The 17808-nt window shown below is 40.6% G+C and overlaps 1 protein-coding gene across 1 annotated transcript; it reads left to right on the plus strand.

The window, feature by feature from the left end:
• Nucleotides 1-820: 820 nt before the first annotated feature.
• On the plus strand, nt 821-17089 carry LOC119882047 (large proline-rich protein BAG6-like). Its single transcript, XM_038692061.1, is given in 25 exon segments — nt 821-908; nt 1005-1122; nt 1680-1894; nt 2523-2594; nt 4035-4157; nt 4242-4441; nt 4744-4876; nt 6426-6626; nt 6714-6936; nt 7250-7300; nt 7512-7864; nt 7958-8030; nt 8160-8332; nt 8335-8493; nt 10703-10964; nt 11103-11272; nt 11423-11476; nt 11900-12008; nt 12139-12263; nt 12956-13090; nt 13416-13481; nt 13572-13796; nt 14331-14438; nt 14522-14668; nt 16514-17089. Coding segments are annotated over 25 exon segments (3702 nt in total). The 5' UTR covers nt 821-827; the 3' UTR covers nt 16640-17089.
• Nucleotides 17090-17808: the final 719 nt, after the last annotated feature.

Consider the following 17808-nt stretch of genomic DNA (forward strand, 5'->3'; position numbering starts at 1 on the left):
TAACATCTATTGTTTGGGTTAACGACATTCAACGTTACACATGCGATTTCCTTGATCGTTCACCAACTGCTTTGTTATTGTTAGTGATGTTAAGGAAGCATCCATTTGGCAGTTTCATGGATATGTAGTTATTTTCTCTGCATGGTTTTAATATTATTGTGCATGTTTGTGAAACTGACGTTTTTTGAAGGTGTAAGTTAATGATGTGTGGATTATTCATCTAGCCCAAGGATGGTCATCGAGTATATTCAGTGTCTTCAAACTCCTCGTTTTGTTCAAATGGAGTCCAAAACCAAAGACATGTTTGTTTGTTTTTTTTACAGTGATTTCAAAGAGGAAAGAGAAGCAAGTACTCGCACTTTAATAGCTGGAACCACTGAATGTTTGGAGGTTCTAATTTCTGCTTTTCTCATCTTTGTTTTTATAAAGTGAATATTTTGGAACTGTTTGTCCTACAAAACAAGCAATGTGAATACATAATCATGATGTTTCAGAAATTGTGATGGGCATTTTGTTATTTATTTATACTCTAGCTTTAGTGGCTTCATGAAAAAATAGAGATTGATTGAGACTGGAAATAACTGTTGTAGTCTTTCATTCACATTTTCAGCTGGAGCTGTACCATTTAATCAGTTTGCCGTATGTATTGGCCAATATTAGCTTATTACAGACATATCATATCGGCATATATATCAGTCTTGGTCACAATTTTTAATAAGATTTTAAACTGTTATTATAGATGTCAAAAATGTTAATTGGCCTCAATAATCCATTATCAGCTGGGATATAATTGCTTAAACACAATGTTTGCATGATACAGGAACGCCATGGAAGAACAAACTGCAGACATAGAGGTGACAGTCAAAACATTAGACTCCCAAAGCAGAACCTACACTGTTGGTGCTCAGGTAAAGTCATCAGTTCATTCTGCAAACTCTGGAGTTGAATCTCATTTTCAGTTGGTCATTTTGTAGTCTTACTCATGTCTTCCATCTTTTTTGTAGTTGACAGTGAAGGAGTTCAAGGAACACATTGCCTCTTCAGTGGGTATCCCCGTGGACAAACAGAGGCTGATCTACCAGGGCAGAGTCTTACAGGATGAAAGGACTCTGGCAGATTACAGTGAGTAATCAAGGGGTTCATTAAAGCAACACAGAACACTTTAATTTGGTTTCAAGGGCAATTTTAGATTTGTTTTTGCACTCCTTACTGTTTTGTTATTTCAGATATATATTACAAGTGCATGTTCATAAAACATGTTTTCTTATTTATATATCATTATTTGTACATTGATTCTTAACATTTGGGCTATACCCGTAAGTAAGCAGGGATTTTATTTTAGGGATGCTGTTATTCTGTTGGTAGATTTGTGTTGCTTTGGTGTTATTTTGCTGTTGCCACTATTGTGGAGGAAACTAATGACTGTGTTTTGCAGTCAGTAAGTTAGCTCTAAAGTTCCCACTTGAGCTCCAAGAATCCTTTTAAACAACTGTGCTCTGAGCTCACTTCACTTGTGTCTGTCAATATTTATATTATATTGCCAGCAAAATTAATTGGACAAAATTGAACAGCCATTATCAACGTAGAATACAGCTAGGATTTCTTTTCTCAATAGAAAAGTGTGAAGTCAACACTATCATGTGTACAGATGTAACTGCAGTTCTCTGTTGTTGTCCCAGATGTGGGTGGCAAGGTGATACACCTTGTGGAGCGGGCGCCTCCTCCGCCCTCCCAGCCTGGCTCAGGGTCAGGTGTGACTTCAACCGACAGTGGACCCACTTCGTCCTCCCAGGGAACATCACAAGTGCCTCCACATGATCGCAACGCTAACAGCTATGTAATGCTTGGCACCTTCAACCTTCCTGTTAACATCATGGACCCCCAGCAGATACAGGTATTTCTGCTTTGTGACCTGTTTAGGGAACAAACTGGGGCAGTTATGTTGCATTGTGTTGGAAGAGAATATGGAATAAAAAAGTCCAACCATAATATAGGACTGCAATGTGGAATTAGCGGACAATATTTATCTTTTAGCCTAATCGTAATAGTATATTTTCATCATTTATTGTACAATTCCAACATACTACATAAGAATTACTATGTCAGATTTCTCCCATGGATCTCTGATTTCTGACGTGCCTGATCATAACGAACGTCTGGATTTTATCAGGCACAGCTCTGTACCGCGACCTGGTTTTGTTCTGTCCTCTGAATGGGTACGTTACCCCACAGGGAGCATTTAAGAAGTGGAGTGTTCTGCCTTCTTGATTTTGTTGACTTTGTATTTGGAATCCAGCAGAAAGGGTAGTTTGAGTTCCATCTTCTCATCTTTCAAGCTGTAGTTGCTCATTCCATTCCTGAACAGATATCATAACATTTATATAGTGGAAGAATGTCATCTGGTTTGGAGTATGTTGTCCAGCCTTAGTCATGTTTAATTTTATAATCTTCAGAAGATTTGTCTTGCATGTTAAGCGTTGTTCCCAAAGGTGCCTTAATTCGGTGTTGTTCTTCTTGTTTAGATGTCAGTTCAGCAGATGGTGTCTGGCATGGGAGAAAATGCCAGGAATGCCAGAGTCACAACCAGTACTGGGGTAAGATGCCTTCTGATAGCATACAATCCCATATAACCAGGGCTTGACATTAACACCCGCCAGATGTGGGTGGATTTCAGCCCTGGCGTGTAACACAATCACTGCCAGTAGCCACTTTGGGCATGTTGAAAAATTGTAGTCTTTTCAAAAGGCATCTGAAATAACAAACAAATTGCAATTTGACACTAAGACACTGCAACTCCTATGAGTATGCTACTACCAGTGTTTGCTCATTGGTCCATTGTGAAGCCTATTGTCTTGACCGACAACACTGTAAACACAGTCAGAGGGTTGTTTTAGCCGTTAATTATCAACTTAACCAGCGGCAGCGATAATATAGTGATCTTTTTTAATAGCAGGAGAATCCACACAACAGGTGCGTCTCTCTCTCTCTCCTGCAGTACCGCGGTGCCAGGGTGCACCAAATATGACATCCAGACTTTGGCAAACGAGAATATAAAAGTTAAATCTGTCACAGGGCAGCCACAGTCCCTTAGACCTGTAGACTGTCAGCCTGCTGCCTGCCTTTAACCTGATGGTATGATCTGTCATCACACATGACTGGTCGCATGCACACACTTTAGTACAGCGGTAAGTCCGTGCGTGAGTGTGTGTGGCCGAACAGTTTGGAAAAAAATGCACAAGAGAATGAGAAAAGGCAGAGCTGAGGCGGATGAAAAGGCAGGAGGAAAGAGTTGTTAAATGCGGTAAAATTGAAGATATCTTCATTCCAGAGTTAAATTCTATTTTTTAATTATAGCAATCATGCCATGTAAGAAAGAAGGAGATGCTTTTGTATGGGAATAATCTGGAAAAGAAAGACCTGTGTACTCGTTTCAGGTGGACATCCAGTTACTCAGAGCAACCAGGGCTTCATGATGAGAAACATAAATCCAGTCAGAGCTCTGAGGAAATGCAGAATCCAAAGTGCCCAAAAATGATATAGGCCTACATAAAGCTTTAATACTGTTGCATTAGTTGTGGATTTTTTCTTAGACAGTAATTTATTCTTTGCTCTTTGTTTCTAATGCAGATAATTTTTCTGCTCTTTATTACAGTATTACTGCTGTTAAAATAAATAAGCCGTGTTCTGATGATTTGTTTTCAGTTTAGTTTTTATCTTTTCAATTATTCATTAAGACCCATGCAGCACTTTTAGTATATACAATAAGAAGCTACTCTTTTCATTTGTTCATCTTAGTAGACTACGTTTTCAAAAAAAGGAGCTTCACACACAACATTATCAGAGCTAATGATAATGTTAGTGCTTTTTAGCACGGCGATTTAAGCATGCTATTGTCAACTTTAATCATATAAAACTTTTTTTCCAACAGCAAAAATGTGGCTAATGAAAATGCTGCGTGGCTAGTAAAAGTTTGGGTCAAGCCCTGCACATAACATTATCCAGTGTTTTGTTGATCGTCAGCTTTTCTATTTCAGAGCAATGGGTCTGTGAATGTGCACATTGATATGGACCAACCAGTGCAGAGCGAGCCTAGGCTGAGGCTAGTGCTGGCTGAAAACCTGCTGAGGGACATCAATGATGTTGTCCACAGAATGGAGGTGAGAGCACAACCTTCAAATTACTCCAGTTGCAAGGAAGAGAAACGTCTGCCTCATCAGTAACAAATTTGCTTCAATTTTCAGGCTCGGCCGAGCGACTCATCCTCCCAAACAGAGACAACTTCTGCTGCTTCTGCTCCCCCTCCTCCCTCATCTTCGTCTACCACCTCCACTCCCTCTCCTTCTGCGCAGCCCATGGACACCTCTCCACCTCCAACAACTCCCCCACCTCCACCCACCTCTTCAACACAATCTGAGGGACCAACACCCCAACCTGGACCCAAGTAAGAAATGTTCTCTTTCAGTCACTCAGATTGTTACATATGCCACATACACCACACAAGCAAGTCTGTGTTGTTGTTTTTCGCCACACCTTTTAAAGTCAGGTGAATTTGAAAAGGACATGAAATAATTTAGAATAGTATCAACAAGTGCAGATCACATCTCCCCATATTATAATGCTTTATTGAAACGAACATATGAATATCTTTCTGTCCCTATACATGGTGTGATGCTGTGTCTGCCAATTTTGTGAACAGTTGTTTTGTTTGAGTGTAATCTGATTTGCCCTGCTTTCTTTCCCTAGTCATCCCAGCCCAGCTGAGTTGGCGGAGATGTTGTCTGAGCTGCGGAGGGTGGAGGAGAGGCTGCAGCCCTTTATTCAGAGAGCTCATACCATCCTGGAGACAGCCACCACCGCAGAATACAACAATAATACAGTAGGATTTAAACATCTAAATAATGATTAACTGGTGACTTCTTGGAGATTTCTGAAAAATCTTCTCTTGTTTATGTAATATTTTTATCTTTTAAAGGAAAAGTTGTAACTTCCTGGAACTTTCGCTAGTTTCCTGGCAGCTGGTCCTGCCCCAGAAATACTTTAACACCCCTGTAAAACAGGAAATTATTGTTTTTACACTTCTGTTTTTGTACAAAGTAAAAGACTGTTTACAAAATAAGTTGTAAAGATTCAGTTATGAGATTTGTGTTAATTAGTGAGCTTTAGAGGTGCTTGTAGATGTTTTTTGTTATTGTTGGACAGAGCCAGGCTAGCTGTTTCCTCTCTGTTTCCAGTCTTTGGGTTCATCCAAGTCTCTTTTTGGAAATTGTCTTGCTTCTTAATCTTCGCTTAAACCAAGGAGTGATACATAAAAGCAGCCTTCACCAATGTCTTTTACTGGCCGGCATGGCCCCTTATTGGATGCTGCATGTGTCACTCGAAAGTTTAGATTTCTATCTATTCGATCTAGTTAAACATCTGTGTGCATTGTAGGTCTGAACAACAGAATGACCACAAACAACTTTCTTCATTCATTAGAAAGAGTTTTTTTCATTATCTGATTTACTATATCTATTACAAAAGTTAAAGTCAGAGTCTGTCTGTCAGCATGAAACACTTTTTACATAATTTATCATTTCTTATTATATCATTCAGGCAGATTATTCCTGAGCGTCGACTTTGAGTTGAGTTACATAATTACAATTTTTTTCTGTTCATGTTCAGGTGTTAAACATGTAACAGCGACAGAGAGAAAACATGCTGCTCTGGCAGTGATAACTATGCCTTTTTATTAGTATTAGTACAGTGCACATGTGACAAAACCTCCATCAAAAGGCTCTACAGTTCATAGGCCCCATCCACACTACTCCGTTTTAGTTTACAAACTAAACTAAACTAAGAAACTAACGGAGAATAGAAGAGTTGATCTCTGTCTCCATTAAAACGACTGAAAACGCATTTATTGGCCGTTCAGGTACACTGGGCATGCGCGTGTTGGTGTAAACATGAAGCAGATGGTCTCTTCCTGGTAACAGAAGATCTGGCGAAAGAAAAATTTTTTTTTGCCATGTACCAATAAGGAGCTGGGACTGTTACGGAATTAACACAGGAGTGTGGCGTCGGAAAACTGACTGGGAGTCGTTGCAAAGTAAATAAAGCGACATGCACAGTACAAGTGTAGGCAGATAAGTGTTATTTGCATGGTACATAATATTTTAATAAAAATACCATGTCAAAAACCTGGTCAGAGAGCCGAGCGTGAGCTGCTGCGTCATCGTTTCTAAAGTCCTCCATTTTGGCCGTCATCAGAAACGGATGTTGCTTCATGTGACGCTTCAGAGGAAAGTTAGCTACTGGCGGAAGCTATATATATAAGACACACACACAAGAAATGTTGTCCATTATTGGTCAGAATCCTGGGTATTTAGTTTTCATTCAAAAAGTTGCCCCAGCTGTATTTTTTTATTTAATTTAAATTATTGCCACAGGAGAGAGAAGAGGACCAGCGCACTCTTATCCTGACGTGGGAGTGTCTCCGTCTTCTTGGCAATGCCCTTGTGGCCCTCAGTGACCTGCGATTGAACCTCATGAGCCCTGTGCCCCGCCACCTACATGTGGTCCGGCCGTTCTCCCACTATGCCACCCCAGTCACTCTGCCTGGAGCTGTGCACCACCATATCCCAGTCCAAGTAAGTGAATGCAATTGTATTTTAGTTAAAACTTATTAAAATGAACCTTTTTGAATAGACTGAATTTACTTGAATCTTCACCGACAGATGAACCTGGGTGCCACAGTCACTGCTGCTGCTAACAGCACTGAGGGACATGCCCCGCCCAACCAAACAGCCAACCAGTCGGAGCAGGCAGGTCAGGGACAGACCTCCCCCCCACAGACTTCCCCGTCCAATCAGCAGGCTGGACAGGGACAGGCTGGCCCCCGGGTCATCAGGATCAGCCACCAGGCAGTCCCGGTGGTCATGATGCAGATGAACACGGACGGTGTGTTGTCCCCTACCCGCCACTGATTGAATGCCCCACTACATCAAAGCTGTTTGTGTGTCATATTGCTGGGCGACAGTGCATTGGAGTTAAATGATCGCACACTACTGCATCCTCTATGCACTGCTGCCACAAGCATTTGATCTGATGAATGGAACTTCTACTTCTCATTCACAAGCTCAACTTTCAATGTTTGTTATTATTACTATTGCATATGCATTTCTGTAGAGAGTAATAAATTGGCAAATACTTTAGGATTTTACAAGGGAGATGAAACTATCTGTGTATCATTGTTTTTTGTGTGTATTTGCAGGCCCAAGTGCAAACCCTGCTGCAGCTGGACAGCAAATGCCTGGACAACCAGGTAAAGGCCAATTGATCATATGTTTGCCATAATACTTCTTACCTAACACAGTCTATACATGTAAAACCCTTTAAGTTGAATTAAATACTGGATATTGGTTTGTATCAGAAACGACACCCTTTTCTAACTCCTGAAAATCCTTTTCATTTTCTGCTGATAACAGAAGTAACTCGTGGTATTCTAATTCATTGGTCTGTGTTTCCCACTTCAGGTGCCCTCCCCCCTGACTTTATGCGGAATCTCATGCAACAGATCAGCCAATATGCCGCTGCTGTAGCTACTAGCGCTGCTGCCGCCACCGCAACTGGCCAACCAGTCCCACCTCAGCCCACCCCTCCTGGCTACAGCTCCACAGCCAACTCCTCAACTACCACCACGGGTCCTAACACACCCACCACCACCCCTACTGCACCCCCACCACCACCCCACACTGGCCCCCAGCCCCAGGCCAGGGTTGTGTTCACCAGACCCCCATTTGCACCTAACATGCCCCCTCCAGCCTTCGCCACCCGGGGAACCACCATCAATGTGAGGGCTGCCATGCCAGGCCAGCAGCCAGGACAGGTAGGATTAATGTGTTCTGATTTGGTTCCTGTTTTGAAACGTATTGACAACACAATTAAAATTTGAGACTAATTAAAGAATCTTGCTCCACAGGCTTTTAACCCTGCTGCTCTCAACCAGATGATTAGTGGACTGGTTGGACAACTTTTGCTGCCAGGACAAATGGGTAAGCTTTTCCAGTTGTTCAATTTAGATTTGGACTAGCAGCATTTTTCTGTAATTATAAAAGCTAAACATTTTAATTATTAGTCAGGGATTGTTGTCAATCAGTGATATTTCAATCTGTTTTTTACAGCTGGTCAAACCGTCACATCCTCCTCCTCCACATCCACGTCCTCTTCTTCTTCCTTTTCCTCCTTTTCCTCTCAAACCTCCTCATCCCCCTCCTCCTTTTCTTTCTCCACCTCTGGTCCAACACCTCCGCCTACCACAAGCACAACCAGCCAATCTGAGACCAACACCAGTGAGCCCCAGTCCCAGGAGATGCCCCAGACCTCAGCCAGCTTCTGGGTTCTCTCTTGGGGGTAGCCGGTGGGGGCGGTGCAGGCCCTGTAGGGGCCCCTTCAATTACTGTCTCCACATCTGGTGTCCCAGCCTTCATCCAGGGAGTGAGTGAATTTATGCAGCAGGTCAGTATTTGAATGTTCGACTTGAGTGCACTTAATAGACTTAAATAGACTGAAAATTGCATGTGGATTTGGATATTGCTTGCACCTGAATTTACATCACGTAAAAGGATCTAAAAATCTAATTATAATATAAATACAAGTATTTTACCTCAAGTGCACACTATTCACAATTTTATTTGGAGACACTGCAATCTTAAAAAAAGTCTTATAACTAGTCAGCACTGATATGTATGACCTAAAATCAGAGTAACAGATGTGAAAATTCATTGTGGTTATTTTATGGGATTCAGCATGTTTTGAAAATTTGTATCTCTTTGTGACTTTCCAAAGCATCTTCTTTTTGTCTGCCTTGTCAGAGAGTAGTGACAAAGCACCCTACAATTAACAGGATGTCATGTGTTTGTGGTTTACAGGTACAAATTGTATTCTCCAGATGTAAGGGAACATGGTTGTTTGGTACAGAGCCCAGCAAAATCAAATCATTTTAATATTTTTTTTCATTGAAAATTAAATGCAAAAATGACCATTCCCATTATAATCATGACTCGTATCACGATAGCTGTCAAAGTAATCGCAACACATTTTGCATATTGTTCTGTCCTATTGGCACCCTTGTTGTACTTTTTCTTTGTTGAGATTGCTTATTTAAATACTATTTTGCCAGTCTGAGACTGTATTTTATTTAGTTCTCGTACAACTGCTTGTGTTTGAAAAATGCGACTTTTGTTAAGCTAGCTAACATCTCCCCGCCCCTTTAGACTGCGCAGCTGAGCAGGAAAGCTACAGTAGGCTGCGTCTTTAGCTGCTATGTAACTTAACATTAGCTCAATATACAGAAAGTAACTGGTAGCTGTATTTTATTACTACCTACTGGTCCAATGTTGAGAACATCAGGTACACACTTAGACTAAACTAGTTCAGCCTACAGCTCTGTCCTGTACAGACTAGTTCATCCAAAAGTATTTTTCAGGTGAAAAATACTTTAGAGTGGTTGTTAGGAAAAGAATGTGTATTGCATGCAGAGGGCAGATGAGTGAGTTAACTGTGTTATTCCTGTAGTGCTTTCTAAGGGTGCTCCGATCAATCGGTCACCAATCGTAATCAGCCAATAATGGCTTTAACTAGTTTCATCGGTGGTCGCTAAAAAGGCTGATCAGATTGTTTGAAAATGCTGCTGACCCAATGGACTATAAAAGGATGACACAGACACTCACATTTGGTTTTCTGATTCGGGCTTATCAGTCATGCAAAGCAAAACACGATACTACTGACAGAGTTTTAGTATTTTTAATCTTTATAAAATCAAATAAAAACCTTCTGTCCGTACGTAAGTGTTTGCTAATCTCTCCTCTGGTAAAGCCGGTGGCAGTAATTCCATGTAAAAGATGTAGACTGTGCTTAGTGCACAAGGATTAAATAAATAAAAACAACCCACTGAAATGATAAAAGGCCTATAGCCTGTAAACCATATGAAATTATAATGAATATAGAAACTATAAGTAATATTAACAATATACTGCCAGTATAATATGGAATTAACATTGTACTTTTATTTAAATGTCCCTTATTTTCAAATCTCAATGATAACAGTTATGACTCCTCTCTGTAGCCCACTCTCCGCCCCCTAAAGCCCACAGAACCTGCCTGAGCTTTCCAGAACAAAAGCAGCTACCTCAGAGTTTGTCATTGACTCATGATGCCTTTGCTTCTTTATCTCCCAAATATTTTGGCTACAGCCTTTTTTGTTGCAGTTTTTTTAGTTGAATTAAATTTATTAAGATGCTGTTTATTCCGTTTTTGTGGTTTAGTCCACAGGAAAGCTATATTTGTTAAGCTATATGATGTTTGCAGTAACCAGGCAAAGGCTGCTATGGTTTAAGACTCTAAGACGGATAGACCGGAATTGATTGCCCATGTTTCCTGGCAATAAAATTAACAGTTGTCATTTCATGATACTTTATCATCTGTTAATTTTAATACTTAATACATTGTTTTTAGGACTAATTAAATGAATATACAGTATACTGTATAATGCTACATGATAAATAAAAGGCTTCAAATAGAGCCAGTGATTGGTGATCGGTATCGGCCCAAGAAATACTGATCGGAGATCCTCTAGTGCTTTACATTTAAAAAATCCACTTGCATTTGCAAGTAAAGCAAAGTAATGTTAACAAATCCTCACTCCTCATTTCCATTTCATTTTTAGGCCTCCCAACCCATCTTCTCTCCACCTCCACCTCCCTCTGGTACCACTCCCGCTCAAGCTGCAGGCCCCAACCCCACACCCATACCCCCGGGGGCAGCTGAGGCCCTCAACCCGGAGCTCTTCACAGGCATCGTTCGTGGCGTCTTGAGCACCATGATGGGCTCTCTGGGCCAAGCCCAGAACGACACAGAGAGTATTGCCCAGTTCATGCAGAGGCTGTCCCAGGCAACCAATATCTTCATCAGCCCTGAGGATCCTACAGGTAAAGAATGACCATACTAGTACATTATGTTGAAAGTAACAGACTATGCTGTCATTCTGTCAGAGCAGAAAAGCATCAGAGCATCAGAAAATTCACCACTCTGGATGATGTAATTTCAAAATTGATTGTGGTTCCCAGGGTTTTTTGGAGAGCTGCTGATGTTGGTGTGCCAGACGTTCACCATGTCAGACTTGGTGATGCTGCTTCATGGCCAGCACCAGCCCCTTGGCCGTATCCAGCCTCAACTGTCCCAGTTCTTCACCCAGAACTACCTCAACGGCAGAGAGCCCACTGATGAGAACATTGCTGTCAGTACTTAATTTCAGATGGATTACTCATCTCATAATACTCAAGCTTAGATAAAAGTAGATAGAGCTCATTTACTTTCCCATGTTTGATGGTTTGTCTTCTTGTCCTTCTATGTGTTTGTCCTGATGTCGTCTGTTTCCATTCCCCAGGCTGCGGCTGACAGCCTTGTTAACGAACTGGAGGAGTATATCACTGAGAGCTTTGTAAGTCCTTGATGTCCGCTACAGTATCCCTAAAATACAGAATGATTAAATGTAGGGCTGCCACCAAGTCATCAGTGGGGAATCCCCTGAGACAACTCTCATTTTGTCAGTTAAATCACTGCACTTTTTAATCGGAGCATAGAAGTAATGCAGGAACAGCATGGCAGGCTGTAAACCACAAGCACATGACAAATTAACTGTTCAATTGTAATGGAAACTTGAACTCAAGCAAATGCACATTATTAGACTGTTTTGCAGAAATGAAGACCTAGTCCAATAATGAATTATAATACATTATATTTCCGCTCTACTGATTACATTTTAAAGCTAGTTTAAGTTTAACATTTTTAACAAGTTTAAAATGCTGTGCTACCTGTTTAGTTTTAAATGTATTGATGGCACCTCGTTGTTCAACTCCCACAGAGAGAGTCTTCAGTCACAGTGTTGGAGGGCGTTGATGTCACTCAGACCAACATGTCCTTCTTCAGACAGCAGCTGATGCACATTGCCACACATATTCTGCGTTGCACTGGTAAACTTTTTAAAAACAGTATAACTCAGTGGGTCTTGTGATTTAAGTAGTGATTATACTGTCTGTGTAGGACATGTAGTATTGTTATTTGTTTTGCTAATTATGTAACATCAACATTTTTGTCATCCAGATGACTCATTTGGGCCCCGACTGCTACAGATGTGTAACCAAGCACTGTTTGAGTGTCTTGCCCTGAACCTGCACTGCTTGAGAGGAGACCAGAGAGCCCTCACTGCAGTTATCAACCACCGAATAGTCAGTACACAATCTCTCACTATTTCACTTACTGTTTGTTTTTGCTTGGATTCTGGTCTCTGTTCAGCTGTAGACTCCAGATGAAACTGAATTCGGCATGTTGGGCATAGGATATCAAATTTTAGTTATTTGTGCAAATGGAAGAACACACGTCTACTTGCAGAGAGCATCAATTCCAGATAGCGGCGCTTGTGGCAGGAAATTACAAACAAACCAGCCACATAAAAAATCTTTGTCATGAAATTGTCAACCATTATATGACACTGCAGCAAGCGAACTTTGTATAGAAAACAAATCCACATTCTACAACCAGGGAGTTACAATAAGTGAATTAGTTATTAAAACCTTATTACACACTGTCTGATGAGATTTCAGAAGTGTTAATTAAACTGAACTTTATTCTCAGAGATGACATTACATTGTAGATTTGACAGTTTATTCAGCGTGACTCAACAAGAGCAAGCCTCAAGTACAAAATGGCAACATTACAAGCAAAAAGACTACAGCAGTCAATTATTGCGTCTTTGCAAGGTTCTTGTGGCGCTTGAAGGAACGACTAAGAGAAAAAGGAGACTCAAAAAATGCTGCTAAACGTTTAAGCAATCCAAACAAGAATGATGCCAAAAAGACTAAATACAGAATAAACAGCTGTTTGCCTGTAAAGTAAAAACTATTTTCTCTTGTTGTTCCAGCGGAGGATGTCCAGTGACATCAGCCCCAGCCTGGTCAACTGGATGACCAGTATGATGACGATGAGGCTGCAGGTCATTCTGGAGCACATCCCCATCACACAGGAGCAGATCCAGAACTACATAGTTCACACACAGGTAACGTTTATTTTTGAACATTTACATTACATTTCAGCTCAGTATCTGTGGTTTCCCCCCAGAGTATGGATGGACACGTTGCCTGTTGGAGGAAATCAAACCTGCAAGCCTCACTTGCATGATATAACCACTCAGGCCTGAGGCTGTCAGTTACACTCCCAAGTTTTCCCAAACTGTGTTTCTGTAATTTGAGACTTAAGATTTTTTACTGAGGAACGAAATGCAGAGGAAGCAATCTGTCTTATCTGATGGCTGTGACATATCCTCTTACTTTGGACGGCACGTCTGAAATGGCTAATAAATATTAGATGACATTCTTTCACAGAGAGATCAGTCTTCTGCAACTGGCACACAAGAGCCTGAACGAGCACAAAGTGCAACGGTAAGCATGGTGTGTCTTTAATGTCCTTTTAAGTTTGACATTTTAGGTACTGCTTTGCCTTTTTAGTTCCCTTATGTTCACTGTTCTCTACTTTGAAAGATTGGGGACACCCTCTCACCAGCTGCAGCAACCACAGCAGAGGAGGCCATGTCGGTGTCACACGACACGAGGGCATCGTCACGGGAAACCAGGGTGTTGCCTGGGGACTTGGGAGCCTCGGGAGGAGCCGCACCATTAGGTGGCGAAATGGCAGCAGCAGGAGCTGAGGGAGGGAGTGAGGAGTCTGCTCGAGAGTCAGAGGCCTGGGCGGCTGCTGTTCCCCCTGTAAGAGCCCCCACAGTCTGATTACTGCTTCAACATTTATCTTTTTTTGTTGTCCAAGGAAGGGCACTACACATGCTCTTTTGTAGCACCGCCCTACTTCACATTACAGTGTCCTCATTACTCTGGATAATCCAGTGAACAAACTAAACTGTCCATGTAGAAAATTGTTCCATTGAAAACTCTTTGATGTTGATTTTAAATTTTACAAATAAGATCTTTATCAGTCTGATTTTTATGATTTCTCTAGTACTTTAAAGGATAGTTTAAAAATTGTTTAGCCAAGTCTGGCTTAAACAGTACTCATACTTGTCCATTTGGCGTTTTTAGTACAACATTCGCTCTTTTTTCCCTGCTGAGCTGTAGGGACAAAGTTTTGAGCATTAATTTGACACACTTGAAAACATGTGAATCCATCTTGTAAAATATACAGCAGGTAATTCGTAAATCCCTGTTTTCCCTCGTTAAATAGATAAACTTCATTGATCCTGAGGGAAATTTTGTTTAAATTTGTTTTTTTTACTGTCTGTCTTGTAGGAATGGGTGCCCATTATCAGGTGTGATATGATCACTCAGAGGAAGATGAAGGCTCAGCCTCCATTGTCGGACGCTTATTTGCATGGCATGCCAGCTAAACGCAGAAAGGTAATCAGATCAGCTGTAAATTTACTTATTACATATTAATGTCACTTGTCCACACTTTGTTCAAGGTTTCTGTGTGTTTCTAGACAGGACAGGCTGGTGGAAGCCTCCTCTCCCTCTCAGATGCAGTGAATCAAGCTGCCAGGACAGCAGGAGTGAAGCCCATCACTTCTGCTGAGCAGTTACAAGATGATTTGGAGACCCAAGAGCTGAAAGAAGCGTATGCAGAACAGGTAACTAACCCTTACCATGTAGATTAATAGCAAACAGGAACACAGTGCAGATAATATAGGCTAATAATGACCACAGTTTGGCCATGATTTGTATTGTTGAATCATGAACGTAACATTTTCTCAACAGCGCAAAGACTAACGCCATAATTTAATGACAATTCATAATACATTTATTCATTAAGCGTCAGCTAAATTAATAAATTATCCAAAGCGACTTACAATTGCTATTCATGTCAGAGGTCGTACGCCTCTGGAGCAACTAGGGGTTAAGTGTCTTGCTCAGGGACACAATGGTGGATAGGTCACAGTGGGGGATTGAACCTGGGTCTCTCACACCAAAGGCAGGCATCTTATCCATTGCACCATCACTACCCAATAATTTCCTCCCAGCCCTGTACTCTGCTGCATTACATTATTGCTCTGCTGGTAATATCCCCTTCAGACCGTCTGACTGACAGAAAAACCTGTTTGGGACTGCTTGTTAGGATGACTGACGAGGAGGTGGAAAACGAAACTAACTGAAAACACTGCTAATCAGGAAGATAATCTCACCTTAAATCCACGTTAACTTCAGCACCTTCGATAAAATGCAGCTCATAGTCGCAGACAGAGTAAGGTTGCGCCTCAGTTTTTAGATGTTTATATTGCAAACCTCTACCAGCTACGTTACCACTCATCACAACTGTCTGGACTCAGAGCAAGAGCGAGTTAACTTGATTACTATCACAGCGTACGGTAGTTTTGCATCAGCGGGGCTGAGTTGGTTCGCTCTGCGAGTTGACCTTATCACTTATACATTTGTTTTAAACTGCGTGAGAAAAATTATGTGCGTGGCAGGAGATCTCATCACACCCCTACTGCTAGGCGTACTTTAAAAACACAAGTGGTCAGACAGGTTACAAGTCTGAATTAAGCAATTTGTGTAATTTATCTATGTATTAAGTAATTGTTTGAAAGTGAGCATCAAATTTCAATTCAATTTTGAAAATAAACATACTGGTTTGTCTTTGAACCAAACTTAACTGTAGTTGTAAATGTGGACAGTTTTACAATGTAATATACATAGCTGCATCTGTTATGTTTCTTTTCACTTTCATACAAGCAGAAGAGGTAATTGTAGAGGTCAAACAATTCGTTAATTTATCAGTTAGTCAACAGAAAAATAATCAGCAGCGATTATTTCATTGTAATTTTTCCAGCTAAAAGAATTTTACTTTTTAGTCTTATCACTGTTGGACTAAGTAAGATGTTTGAAAATGTCACCTTGGATCCGAGGTAGCCTCTGTTCCACTCGCTGCGGTAAATCAGCATCATCTCTCTTTCAGTATTTCTGACAAAACAAAGCATGTTCCTGTTTACTTTCTACATTTTACGATGAATAGGCATTCACTACAGCAGGTGCTATTAGAAGTTGAAACCTTAACAAAGTTTACAAGAGTGGCTGTGCATGTACTGACTTCATCTTAAGTTGGTTTCGTCCATATACATAAAATTCACCAAATGTTTAGCTGTAATTTCTGCTGTCTATACATTTCTACACTGTTTACTCCTCCTTGTCCTGTTGTTTAGCCCGCAAAGGTCTGGCTTATGGAAAACAGCAAATTTTATAAAGCCAGCCATACGACAGACTGTTGAGAAAGGAAAGGCTATCCTAAACTATATTTTTAGCAGAGATGTTCTAAGAGTCTTATAAGGACTTTGACTTTTAGTTATTAGTGCTGACAAATTTCAATGACATAGGGAACAAACCTGTGGTCACATGACTCGTGCCTCTAACCACCAAGTCACCTTCTGACATACTACTTGTACGTCACACCATGAATAATCACATCTTTTTCCTCTCAGGTTAAAGCAGACATCAAGAAACGAGTGAGGGACGACCCAGATTTTAACTCCCAGCAATTCCCCAGCGCACACGGAGCTTTCTCGTCAGACTCAAGTTCATCTGATAAGAAACCTGCAAGACTCTAACCGTTTCCATCTTCATCTTTATTATTTCTTGGATCTTCATTCAACCACCACTCAACGCAGCTTCACCCTCAAAACTGTCTTCATGCCTTTTAAGCAGTTAGCAGTTCTTTAGACTAATTGCCTAATGCTAATGTGACTACTTCCCCAGTGCCTATTTATTTCTTTTTTAATTTTGGTCCAACATTGCGAAGAGAATATTCCTTGTTAAAAATGTAGTTAAGTTTGACTAAATCAGGTCACTTTTATTTTGTTTGGATACATGTGTATGTCTGTATTTTTTTGGCCTCTTATCCTCATGTTGCTTGGTTAATATGGAGCCTAAATGCTCGTTACTTAGTGGACTTTTGCTTCCTCTCAATACTCTCAAGCGCAAGAGTACACTTTCATGTGATGAACATGCTGTTTGGTACATGAATGTACAGTAAGCTTAATAAAAATCTTGATACAATACAAGAGTACTTTTTTAGTCTTTTAGAAAGTTTGAAAGAAGACCAAGATGATCAGCTGATATTAGCTTATCACAGATATCAGAATTGGTCTTTATGTCTGATGTATGAAAGTGTTGCTATTACATAGTTTGTCCACCAGAGAGCACCAACATGTTCATAATTCTATAAAATTCAGTCGCAATTCTGTATTATCAAATTTAAGGGATGTTTATCAAAATGTTTTATGTGAAACAAAATTTTGCAATAATTTGTCAGGCTCCAGTTGAAACCACATGAAAGGCATTTCTTTCATTTTTCGAAAAATACGTAAAAACAAGATTGTATTTGGAGATTTCTGAATGTTTCTAGTTGTCAATCATCTCCACCTATAAATGTAATGATCATATTGCTCTGCTCTTTATATTAATCATATCAAACAAACACAATTTAGTCACATGTTGCACTTTATTTATTTTTTTTTAAACCTGTCCTGCCAAGCAGCCTGGTATAGAGTATAATGACCTGGATACCATATTGTGCCAGACACTATAACAAGAGAGTATTAAAATACTCCTTTGTCTGTTTTATTATTTATTTAATTATGTATTGATTTGTCACCGGGCCGGGGGGGCACAAACAGACAGCACAGAGAAAGGACAACACCTGTAAGAGAAGGGGGATGGAGGGTGGGGACAACAGGGAAAAGCTGTGGGAAACACCAATTGCAGAAAGCAACGAAAC

The sequence above is a fragment of the Micropterus salmoides genome, unplaced genomic scaffold (assembly GCF_014851395.1).
Source record: "Micropterus salmoides isolate LMB-PRFRI ecotype aquatic unplaced genomic scaffold, ASM1485139v1 Ms_hic_scaffold_286, whole genome shotgun sequence".
NCBI classification, from domain to species: Eukaryota; Metazoa; Chordata; class Actinopteri; order Centrarchiformes; family Centrarchidae; genus Micropterus; species Micropterus salmoides.